General features: G+C 41.6%; 1 protein-coding gene across 2 annotated transcripts in view; it reads left to right on the top strand.

The window, feature by feature from the left end:
• rnf214 (ring finger protein 214) overlaps window positions 1-2,908 on the top strand; it is a 4,063-nt gene extending 1,155 nt beyond the window's left edge. For both annotated transcript variants that reach the window (XM_005938637.2, XM_014338859.2), the window contains 4 exons: window positions 255-388; window positions 856-1,084; window positions 1,177-1,386; window positions 1,727-2,908. In XM_005938637.2, the coding sequence (XP_005938699.1) occupies window positions 255-388; window positions 856-1,084; window positions 1,177-1,386; window positions 1,727-2,551 (1,398 nt within the window). In that variant the 3' untranslated portion in view covers window positions 2,552-2,908. The remainder of the gene's footprint in view (window positions 1-254; window positions 389-855; window positions 1,085-1,176; window positions 1,387-1,726) is intronic.
• The last annotated feature ends 9,741 nt before the right edge of the window (window positions 2,909-12,649 follow it).

Genomic DNA, 12,649 nt, shown 5'->3' with positions numbered 1-12,649 from the left:
GTGTGTGTGTGTGTGGTGTACTGGTGGTGTGCGGCCCCCTTCCTTAAACGACTGCGATCCAGTCTGACAGTTCTTCAGAAAACCCACCCCTGGTCACACTTGGTTTTAGTTTTAGAAAGATGTTGATTGAAACAATAATTTTCATGTTTTTGTGCTGCAGGTTTTGCTGTTCTGTTTTCTTGTAGTTTCTAGTAAATTGAGGCCCTTTAACGATTACATTTGAGTCATATGAACGTGTGTGTGTGTGTGTTAAGGGTCTACTGGACAAACTGGAGTCTCTGCGAGTGAAACTGCAGCTGAACAACTCCAAGGCCACCAGGAAGAACTTCTTAGCCAAGAAAGCAGAGATGACCACTGAGAAAAACAGAGCAGAGGAGGAGAAGAACAGGTAAGACTTAAACCATATTCCCAACAAAACAAATTCTGTTCACTTTGTATCGCTGCATTGTGATCATAGACTGTACATTAAAGATGCCTATAGTTAAGATGATGTTAGACCTGAACACCTAAGTTTGCCTCGAGAACAAGGTAACATACAAGCTTAAAATTGATACCATAGGTGCATCTACTTAAAATGTTGGACGAGTTGGAGTGACCTCGACCTCAAGGTTGAGAGGACAACATATGATTACAGTGATATATCGGTGATATGGCAATATCGGTAGGCTAAAATGAGGTTCTAAAATCGCAGCTAAAGTCACACTTTTATAAAACCTAAGATAATGCCTTAATTCCTTTTGACAGAAAATTAAAGAAACTAGAATATATTTAAATTTTAAAAAGAGGAATTTGTTACAAAATAATTTTCTGCTTGCTAACTCTGCTCTTCTCTGTTCATCTTCCTCTGGCAATCAGGCTGGCCAAAGAGCTGGAGGAGGGTGAAAAAAAGCTGACAGCGCTTACAGAGGAGCAAAGCGAGGAACAACAGAGGTGGCAGGAAGAGCTGGAGGAGCTGAGGCAGGAGATGGAGCGAGTGAGGAAGGAAGCACAGGAAGCTCAGCTTCGGGCCTTGCAGGACGAGATTGCAGCTGTGGAGAAGCAGAGAGACGTAGCCATGGCTCGCATTGAGGCCTGGCTGAAAGAGGTTTAGACCCCAGTTCTAGATAAACAGATCATAATCTGTCAGGCACCTTATTTATATAAGTAATGATAATCATGAGACTGATTATGTCCTAGGTGGGGCAATACCTGAATGCACTCAGGGTGGAGTTCCCACAGCAGTATTCTCATGAGAGACAGAAGTGGGAGAAGAAAGAAGCGTTGGTCAAGAGGAACCAGGCTGAGCTCCAAAGTCGCTTCCAGGAGGTTCTGCAGCAGCTTCACCAGGGGCGAGAGTTAGAGTCCCTCCCTAGGATCAATGTGCCTTCTTTACCGCAGGTTCCCATGGTGAGAGACTCAAGCGAATTCAGTGAAATAAATATACTACTAAATGTACCACACTGTATCAACTTGAGGCTCTAATTTCCCTCTTTATTTACTTTACTTTGTATTAGTTCCCATATTTGTTGACCTTTTTAAATCTTTATTTCTGTTTCATCATGATAGAAAGGGTTTAGACTTATTTTCACCTTGTGTTTTCATGTCCATCCCACTCTCCCATCTATGTTATCAGATTTTTCTATTTCTCTATTCCTTTGTGAAAGATACTGATAAATGCTACATATGCTCCTTCATAGACGACTGCTTGTCATCAGCTCTGTTAGTAACTACGCGTTTTCTCGAACAGGCTGAGCTGCGATTCGATCAGGTGATGCAGTCACTGGTTCAGCCACACATCATGGCCCCGCCTCTTTCAAACCCAGCTCATCGACCCCTCCAACAGCAGAGGCACCCACAGTATTACCAACAGCAGCAGCAGCACCATCACCCTCACCCGCACCATCCCCAGTACCGTGCTCCTTACCACCACCCACCACCCCCGCAATACTTCCAACCCTCCCCATCATTGCAGGATCAGCCTCCACCTCAGTTCCAGCCTCCCCCTCAGCTTCTGCCTCACATCAGAGGCCCAGTGAGGGTGACTCCTCCTCCTAGTCTGTCCCCCTCTCCCCCCTTTCAGGCCACCCACCCTGTAGCTCCTTCCCCACCACCCCACGCTGTAGCTACTACTGCAGCTTCCTCTGCACCGGCAGGCAAACTGGACAAAGTCCTGGAGAAGCTCGGTGCGAGGTTCCCACAATGCAACAGGGCTCAGCTGACGTCTCTGCTCCAGCAGGTGAAAAGCTCTCGTGGTACCTTGGCCGGCATGTCCATGGAGGAAGTCATCGAGCAGGTTGGCTTCAGGCTGGCCCAAAACGAGAGGTCAGCCCTGGGGCCCATTAGCCGGCCCACTCCCCCAGGCCCCATCCAGAGGCCAATGAATCCCATTCAGAGAGCAGCACCAAGTGGACATGCTGCCGGGCCCCGTAAACTCTGCCTGATGTGCCAGAACCATGTGGACCCAGAAAGCCGCCACCCACTGGGCTGCTCTCACACCATCCACAAAGACTGTATCCAGGTGTGGCTGCAGTCCAGCAAGAACAACTCCTGCCCCTTCTGTCCAGCAAAGTGACAGAGATGACAGTCAGCTGTGACTCTCATCAGCGTCGTTCCAAATATTAGTTATGTTATTATAGTGTTATGATATATTCAGTGTTTAATTACTTGTCTGGATTTTTTTGGCAATGTTTAGCATGTAGCTGAGTAATCTGTAGTGTTTTGACTGCTAATACACTGGATTTAACTGGGTGAATTTTTAAATACTGAAGTTTGGGTTACAGAAACGAGTTTGACTACAAAGCCTTAAAAATCAAGTTAGTCTTCTCAGTGTCTGTAATGTTATTCTGCCACAGGATGAAAAATACAACTGCCTACAACTCTGAATCACACTGATCTGTAGGTCTAAATAAATAAGGAAGAATTAATTTGAGATCTTTTTGCTTTTCATCACACCATCATCAACATTGGGTCAGCATAAAGTTAATGTAACAACAATCTTTGTGAATTGGGCAGCTGTCAATAATTTGCCCCACATATAATTTTGCAATATTTTAACTCCGTTAATTACTTTTTTGAAGAAGTAACTATAACTAATTACTTTTTCAAAGTAACTTGTCCAACACTGATCACAAACATAAATAAACAGTAATAAATTAAGAAATTACTATTATCACTAGTATCACTATTTTAAATGGTCCCTTTGTGGGTCTGCAGTTCATAGTTGTAACTCCAGAGGCTCCTATTAAAGATGGTCTGTATCAGTTTAAAACTACTTTTATCTCCTCTGCAGGCTGGTTTTAGAGTGTGCGTGTTTTTGTTTCGGTGTTATAGATCGCGCAAGTGTCTCCACGGTGCAGAGGTATTAGTGATGGTCTGCTGTGTCTCCAGTGAATCCTGTGACAACTCTAATTTTGGTGTGATTTACAGACCACTGGACAAACAAGCATCATTACCGCAGCCTGTAAACTCGGACCCGACCGACTGCTCCCAAACTGTGGTCTGGGGACTCTCGAGGGTCCGTAAGAGGCTCCTGGAGGACTCCTCAGCAAAATGAGAGAGTTTTATTTGACTATTATTTCATTCAGGAAGAGATAACGGAGTGAGTGAGAATGAGCGATCAGAGGTTTGGGTCTGAGTACATGACAGACTGAATCCTCTCGGACTGAAGTTTTTACAGTGTGAGAGTCCACGCTGTGATCCACTGCAAGTATTTAAAGGAAAACTGAGCCATAAAACACACTACTAAAAACCAGCTGCTGGAGGGTTGGGGTTTTTTTTTTGGATCCATTTTACAGCAAAAACAAAAAAAATCATTTGTATCAAGTCAAGCTTTTCTATAATTGAGCCCTTAGAGTGTTATTTTCTTAAAAGAGGTGAACTTGTTTTGAGGAAATTGTTGTTGACTCCAGTGTAGCTAACCAACATTATTTTATGTTACTTTTTGAAACAACTGATTTAAGTCTCGATAGAACGACATCATGATTTTTGTTGCAGCGTTGGGATGATGAAAGGTTTAGTCACATGATTCGAATCACATGAATGAACAGCAGGCTCTTCAAGTTCATGTTTTACTCTCACAACATGCCACATAAAGTAAAATAGATAAATGACACAGACATTCGTTTTCATATCTTAGTGAGGACACCTCACTGACAATGCTTTCCCTAGCCGCTTACCCTAACCATCGAACATGAATGCCTAATCCTAACCCTCAGCCTAAACCTAACCATAACCTAATTGTAACCCTGACACTAAAACCACATTTTGAACCTCAAAAATGCCTTCAAACTCGTGGGGACAGGCATTTTTTAGGTGGCTGTTGGTCCCCACAAGTATAGTAGCATCCCAATTTTCTTTCCTTGCAAACACGTCTAAACATGTACACACACACATACCCTGCTACTACTGTTATGACTGGATCAGTGTGTGGGTCAATGACACCCATGAATGTCCAAGGAGACAAACCCCCACTAGGGGTTAAACATCTGGAACTCTCCACATTCTGTTTTTAGAACCAAAGAAGCATCTCAGATGAGAGCAATGACTGTCTGAGAGGTGAAACGTCATCAAGAACCTAAAGAAGAACAGTTGACTCTTTTCTGTCAAGATCTCTAGAAAACAAAGGAACTATCAATTCCAGCCAGCTGACCCAACATTAATAAAGCTTCATACAAGCGCTTACCTCCTAGGAGTAACAGAAAACAAATGGCAGCTCGCCTTACTCTTTCTAGACCCAGATCAAAGCAAAGTTTAAAACAATCAGTGGTGTGGCTGGTTGGATAAAGAGCTACAAATAAACCTCCATAGATTGGACCCTTCTTGTCTCATTGAAGCCAATCATTTATATGCTGTAGTCCTGAAATGCCAGTCCCAGCCTGGCTCCTGCACAGTCCAGTCAGCAATGCCTTCGCCCCATGCACTGCAGACGTCATCATGATAGGAAACAGCAGTTATGTGAAATGAAACAATAGGACAGCCATAACTCTTCTGTTTATGTTAATTATATGCTCTACTAGGATTCATGCAGTCAAATGCTGGAAAAATCGAATGAATGGAGGTTCACAGTGCCATTAGCTAATGAGGCAAATCATACTATAAAAGCAAGCCAAGATATTCCCAAGGCAAATAAATGGCAAGAGATTTCACAGTAGAGCTTAAGTTTCAGTGGCTGAATACAAAACTGAAAGCACACATCAAATCAACCAGCTGCTGAAGGTCCTGCAGTAAAGGTAGTAATAAATAAATAAATAAATCATTTAAAACAAAACAAAACAAAAAAAACAGGGTCATGTCCAAATACTTAGAGACTCAACTGCATCTGTTACTGTAAAAAGAATAACGACGTGAATGTTGTAAATGCTTGGATCATGTAAATTCATTATCCTAATCTTAATAATGAAAAATTAGTATGGAGGTTCATATTTGGAGTTTCCATCGCGTTTTATTCTAGAAACATCAGGGGAAAGTGTATTTTAGTAGTGCACATACAATTTTAAAGCTCTGAGATTTTTATCACACAGTTCTCGTGTGTGTCTGTGCGCGTGCACGCGATGCTGATGTGACATTTGAGATTCTGTCTTCAGAGAACAGAAATACTCGGATGCTCTCTCGTGTTAAAACAGATAAATGTTAACGAGATGTTCCCTCTGTGGCTATTTCACGTCTGTGTGCGGAGGGAAAAGCAGCTGTTTATTAAAGAACCTCTCAGCTGAAAGCTTCCCGCTTCCACAACATTTTAGAAATTGGGAGGTGGGGGGAAAATCAATCATCTCTTTGGGTGTAACACTCGCGTGTTTCTGACATTTTACAGAACATCATCAACGATCGCCTCGTCGTCTCCGGGGTCACAAACTGTTTGTGCACAGGGAAGGAAACTGAGCCCACTGTCAATTATAGAGGCAAAAAAAGATTAAAATAAGACACCGGTTTACTGCAGGTTATTCGGGATACTTGCTCCCAGCGAGCCGGTTCTCCGGGGACAAACAGTCTGCAGGCCGAACAAACACTTTAACAAGGTGCCGCTGCTGTTTTCATGCTCAGAATCAACAAAATCGACTGCGTGAGAGAGGAGGTAAATGCCAAACGGCTGCTGAAGAGCGAAACTGCTGCTGAGGGTCAGTTTGCTTCTGCAGCGGCTTAAACTCTGCAATGCTGCCCCCAGCTGGCCGTGCAGGGGGACTGCATGTCAGCTGACCCGAGCCTCGGTTCACTCGTTTTCCAGATAAAATATAAGATTAAAAAACGATGAGTAATATACAGAAGAAAAAAATATATATAAATGAAATACAATCAAAGATGTGTTGGAGTTAAAAATTGAAATTGAAATTAAAATTGAAATAATAACTTGCCCGCTATTTTTTCTTCCTGGTAGTTTCTTTTGTTTGCTGTAATTCGCGTCCATGTTTGTGCCAGGTTAATTATAATCACCGGAAAAATATCTGAACTGGTTCAGAGGCTTTCAGCACTTCATCACATTCATCCTTAAACATTAGCTACTGACACCAGTAAACATTATTTATGTGTTGATAACAGTCAAAAAGGCTGATATCCGTGAACATCAGCAGTGATAACTACAATTAGAAGTTTTCCTTCTAAAATCATTTTTAAGAAAGCTCAAGACTTAAATAAAGGAACAGAAAAAGGTCTAAAACCACCTGTTTTGGTTTCATTAACCTTTTAAACTCAGATTGTTTAAGTTTTATATTAAATTGCATTTAAAAAATGTAATAGATCCCATGATTAATAAAAAGCACATAAAAATGCAAACAATGAGGAAAGAAAATACTGATAGACCTGCAAGAATCATTTGCTCCTGTCATTTTGTGATGAAGACTTCTGTCTTTTCTTTCTTTGAGCTCTTGTAGCTTCCTCAGTTTAAAGCCTTGTTGTAATTTAACTATAACATATGGCAGCTCTCAGCTGGGAGTCCCGTTATCTCTCTGAATGATGATGTTTTTTTTGCATCTGCCAATATCAAAGCTGAATCATAAATGCTGCGCTCACAATATAAACCCTGAACTCCACTAACAGGCTGAACTATCACACTGTAGATCACATGTCCAAAGACATAAAGGTGACAGTAAAATGATTTGAGGAACATAAATGAGTGAAATGCAATAAAACTAAGCAAGTCACTATTTACATTTTTAAAAAGTGAATTTAATCTTTTTAATTTTTACATTAGGTACACAGATTTGTTTCTGGTTGCAGCAGCTTGTACCAAGCTGACTGATCCACCACACACCAGACCTTGTGTATGCCATCAATATTATCATATTCTAATAACACTGCTCAGATGAAACAACGTGTTATTAAAAGGCAAAATCTAAGTAAAGGCTCTGTCTGTGTCCGTGCACACCTAGAACAACGAAAGTTTGACCTGAACTAAATGCACCTGTTGTTGAACCACTTCCTGTCACACCAAGCTTCAGGCTCATCTCTGGTTTGGGTCCTGTCATTCATCTGTCTGTGCATTTCATGTGTTTCAATGTGATGCATTAAGACTGAAACATGTTTTTCTGCCCTACATGCAAAGATTCATTTGGTTGCTCGTTCCACTTTTAGATAAAAGCCTGAAGCAACTCTAATGGGCGTCATAACAGTGTAAGATCACACTTAATACAAAACACATGGATGGAAAGCACAGAGTGCATATACAAGATAGACTAGCATTGTGAGCCATTGGTTTGGCATTATGGACGCTTCCATGTTGGATTTTGTGCAACCATATGTGGATGAGAGTTAATCAGCTAATGCTAACAAGCTTACTTAGCAAACTGCTACCATAAACAAGTGCATTAGCCACATTTCTAGTAACCAGTGAAGAAAAATAAATAAAATAGTAGCATTTATCTCACTAAAAGTAAATCATAAGCTTTTTAAAATCTTTTTACTGCCTGAAAAGGCATATTTTATGTCAGCATAATGTGATTAAAATGCTTGAAAAGGCAGCAAGAGCACAAATTCTGTCTGTGTTTATTGTTGTACCAGGAGCTAAGCACGCTTTGTAATGCTGTGCTAATGCTGTGAAGATTAACTCCCTTTTGAGGCTATTATTGGAACTCTAGTGTTTGGCACGTCCATGCTGGCTTAATCTTTCAACTCCTAAAGTTGCCAGTTGATGAAAAGGGATTTGAGTTGTTTGAGGTTGGATGGTGAATGGAAGGCTATAGTCCTGACAGGGGTGAAGTGTCAACCAGCCTCTAAAAAGCCTTATAAGGACATGCGGATAAAGACAAGGGGAAAAAAGGAGCTGAGAACACCGCGGAACACTTGAGCTCCATATATTGATGGAAAACCTTTGAAGAAAAGGCAACAAACATGAGCTAAATATACACATATGAATAACTTTGTTGTGGTCATGAGACAGAAAAGAAAAAAAAACAAAACAGAAAAGTAGTTCAGAATTCCTGGGAGTGTGAAAAACTAACTTAAAATAAATACCACATAATGAAGGCAGAGGGGAAAAAACTCAAAAATGGGAAAATATGACAAATCCAAGCAAAAACAACCAGCATCAGAAAACACTGCATTAAAAAAAGAATTGAGTGCATGCACAGTGACTAAATATGCACGAGGAGGGAAACAGGTATGAACAGGTGAACTAAATCAGGTATAACAGAGGGTGGGAAAAGAACAAAGGGGGGGAAATCAAATCAAACCACAGAAAGGCACAAAAGGGTCTAGCCTTCAAAGTAAAACAGGAAGTAAACTGAAAGAGGGCCCAAGCCTAGCGAGACAGACAGCACAGTGAAAAAAGGAAAACACAAGAAGCACCCAAGAATCAATAAATCTTCTCTCTGCCTTTTATCCACACATGTAAAATCAGCTGTCAGAAACCCTGGTGGTGATTTTGGATCCTAATCTCATCTCACCCAGCTGTGCTACCACCTCAGGAATATTGTAAGAATCCTTTCAAAATTAAGTTTTAACGACACTCAGGCCATCATTCATGCTTTCGTGTCCTCTTACTCTAATGGCTATAAATCAGAACACATTAAATCGACTTCAGATTGTACAAAATGCTGCAGCAAGGCTTATTACACCAGTTTTAATGCCTTTACACTGGCCGGTCATAATCGATTTTAAGATTTCACTTATGACTCTTAAAGCCTTTTAATAGTCTTGTCTCAGGATATATATTAGAACTGCTTCTCCTGTACCAACCAATTCACAGCCTCAGATCCTCAGGCAGAAACCTGTTAACTGGTCTCACATCACACTTAAGGACAAAAGATGATCGAGTGTTTAGGACTCCTCAGTTGTGGAATGACCTGCCAAAAGAAGCTCACGTCGTTATTGTCTGATTTACAATTTCCTCTTTTAGTCATAGTTTCTGTGAAGCACTTTGTAATGCAGGTTGTGAAATGTGCCATACAGATGGACCTTATTATTATATTATATAACACGAAGCGACGGAAAAACTAAGGCTAACAGCAACATTAGTCATAGCTATAATGCAATATAAAAAACATGACAGCAGATCTCCTGCCCAGCACCTTTTGGGTTAACTGGGTCCTGTCTTGGCCGCTTTCAGGCTTATGCAGAACTCTTGTAATCTAACATGAGAAATATCAAATCTGCACTTTTTGATACCAACAGTTTCACATTTGTTAAGGCCAAGTTTGGCTGTTGGTAAGGCTACAAAGCAACATGATGCTCTGTTGTGTTCTCATTTAAGCTAAAATGCAAATGCTGCGTTTGATCTGCATGTAAATGATGCCTCGTGTCCGTCTGAAGGCCGCTGTGGAAGACGAATGGTGTTTATCAGCCAGTCTGGAATCAGCGCTTGGTGCTTTGCACAGGACGCCATCTAATTACCTTTTTTCTTAAAGGTTGTATTTATTAGAATCCATCATCGCTGTCGTTACATCAATTAATGCTGTTGATGGGCTGAGGAATTGTCACCCTCTGCCCTCGTCTTCCTCACCCTCACCCCCTCGCATTCCCTCCATCCTTCACAGGCAGAAGAACCTCCTCTCTTCTCTTTGGCATTAAAGGCCTGTCATCCCAGCATGCCACGGGGCCCCCGACCATAGCCCAGCGGTGTCAATTAAATTTGATTGACTGAGTAAAAGAAGCACACAAATAAGCCAAAACAACAGACACAAAAATCTATACATGACTCCTGCAGCCCCCCACCCTCTCCGGCCCTCCGCCCCGGCTGTCAAATCAAGCGCTTGTCTCGTCTGTTTTCGTGGCGTGTGCCGTGGACGTCCACCGCAAGACAACTGCTACTCTGTGTGTGTGCGTCTGTGTGTGTGAAGGCGTCAGTGTTGGCCAAATGCACCGCCTGTCCCGCCCACCCCTTAAACCCCCCCTCTCACCCAAACACCCCCAGCCCCTCCCCTTCCATCCACACGGAGTGATCCAATTAGTGGTTCTGGAACCTCGTCCACACTGCACAGTGGAGGCCCCTGGGTATTGACTCAAACTGTTGTCCAATAAATGAGGTCTAATTTATCAGTTTAACTTCATCCCCCCACCCCACTCCAACCCCTCGAAGAAAAGGAGTGAAGAGAAAGAGTAGAGGGTGGGGGGGAAAAGGAAAACAAATAGCTTTCATTTTTTGTTGCATGAACAGGCGAGGAGTGTTTGGGAAAAAAAATCCCAATAAATCCTGCATTCCTCACATATCACACCCTCTCATCTCTCCTTGTTGTTTTGCTAATTGTCAGCCGGTGAGCTCATGTTTCATATTCACTGCGATGATTGAGGGACGCTATTAGAGCAAACCCCATTAGGCTCCGTGGGGAAGCGGCTGACCCTGCGTGGGAACCATCAAAGACCAATTTGCTACCCAAACACCATAAATCCTGCCCTGTTAAGTGACTGTTTTTGATGCTGCTGAAGCGCGCAGAAATAAATATACGCTTTGTTATGTATTGTCCATTAAATTACCAGTGAGCACAATTCACACATGACATCCATCTTGGTCAGCCGTGGTCAAAAGTGGGGTCCTGGGACCTGCAGAGGACCTCTGACGGTGCTGGAGGACGGCTCAGTGACGGCTTCATTTATTGTTCGAGAAGAAAAAGAAGGCTGCAAAACTTGGGAAGTTTTATTTGTCAGATTAACAGAGACCATCAAAATAAGGCTGAACAAAGTTTATTCTCCAGAATCTTAAAGTCAGGACTTCTCAGCAAAGCTCTGAAGTAAACATAGCAAATGCTTAAACTGAGAAAAAACAAACAGATTTGAGACAAAAAAGTAAGTTTGATTTGATGGAAGTACCACATCACAAAATTCATGTTTACCAGGGCTTTCTGACCTCAACACTTTTAACAACAGCCAGTAAATATCTGGAGCAAATATTCCTCTAAAACCTGTGTATACCTTTCATTATTGCCTTTCAGATGTGCAAGCAGCTAAACTCTATAGGCACTAATGTACCTCCATACCATCAGAGATACAGGCGTTTGAACTGAGAGTGTTGAGAACAAGTCAGATGGTCTTTCTCCTTTTTGCCTTGAGGATACGGCAACCGTGTTTTCCAAACACAATTTCAGATTTCAATCCACCTGACCACAGAACAGTTTGCTGGTTGTTCTCACTCCATTTTAAATGAGCTTTGGCCCAGAGTAGAAGCAGCGTTTTCACATTTGCACTGAAAGGCACAGCAAACTGTGTCCACAGACAATCATTTCTAGAAGCTTTCCTGAGCCCATGGTGCGATTTCATGACAGAACCACGCTCATTTTTAATGCAGCGCCTCCAATATAGTTTTGGTCCTGTCCCTTGCACACGGTGAATTCCAGATTAGTGAAACTCTTCCTGTCTAAGACGCTCTTTTTATTCCCAATCACCTTACTAACCTGTTGCCAATTAACCTAAGTAGAAATAAAACGTTCCTTCAGCTGTTTTGTTTTAGCACCACTTACTTTTCCAGGCATTTGTTGCCCTATTTCAACTTTTTAAAGATGTGCTGCTGCCATCAAATCCAAAATGAGCTAGAATTTTTCATGAAACAGTAAAATGTCTCAGGTTGAACATCTGATATGTTTTCTGTGTTCTATTGTGAATAAAGTTTAGTTTACAAGATTTGCACATCTATTACGCAGCACCCCAGCTATGTGGAACTGGGGTTCTACACTTATTAGAAAACAGAATCAGTGATATGAAAGACAGGAAGTGATTTTAGTTTTAAGTAGATCTACAGTTTAAGAGAAGCGACTTAAGGAATTGAAAAAGGTTTCTGGCATAAACGTATCCCTTTTCTTTAGTCACTTGATAAAACATGAAAAAGCCAGTTAATGACTGTTAAATGAAGCAGTAAGTTAATATCTACATAAGAGTTCAGGTGTCACTATGATACAGGGAAGGTAATATTTATGAAATATTGCTCTGATAACGGGGATCAAAAAAGAGGAACATTATTCATCCCACCATTGTGAACAATTAGACCCGACACCACCTGGAAGTCCAGAAATAAAGTTTATTTCAGTTCGTCTTCAGCCTTCACAACAATTTAAATAGCAGGACAGAAGACGTCCGTCTCTGTACACATTGGTTAGTAAAAAAAAAAAAATCTAAACTCAGGTCAGACACTTCCACATTCACTGATACTGCGTCTCTTTTTATCGTTTTTCTTTCTTTGCATTGAGAGGAAACATCCAAGTCGATGCAGCAACAGTAACCGTGCTTCTAAAGAGTTCATTAGAAGCACAAAAGT

Source organism: Haplochromis burtoni, unplaced genomic scaffold, assembly GCF_018398535.1.
Source record: "Haplochromis burtoni strain Fernald_Lab_line unplaced genomic scaffold, NCSU_Asbu1 Contig_250, whole genome shotgun sequence".
Taxonomy (NCBI): Eukaryota; Metazoa; Chordata; class Actinopteri; order Cichliformes; family Cichlidae; genus Haplochromis; species Haplochromis burtoni.
This window is presented reverse-complemented; position numbering and strand designations above follow the sequence as displayed.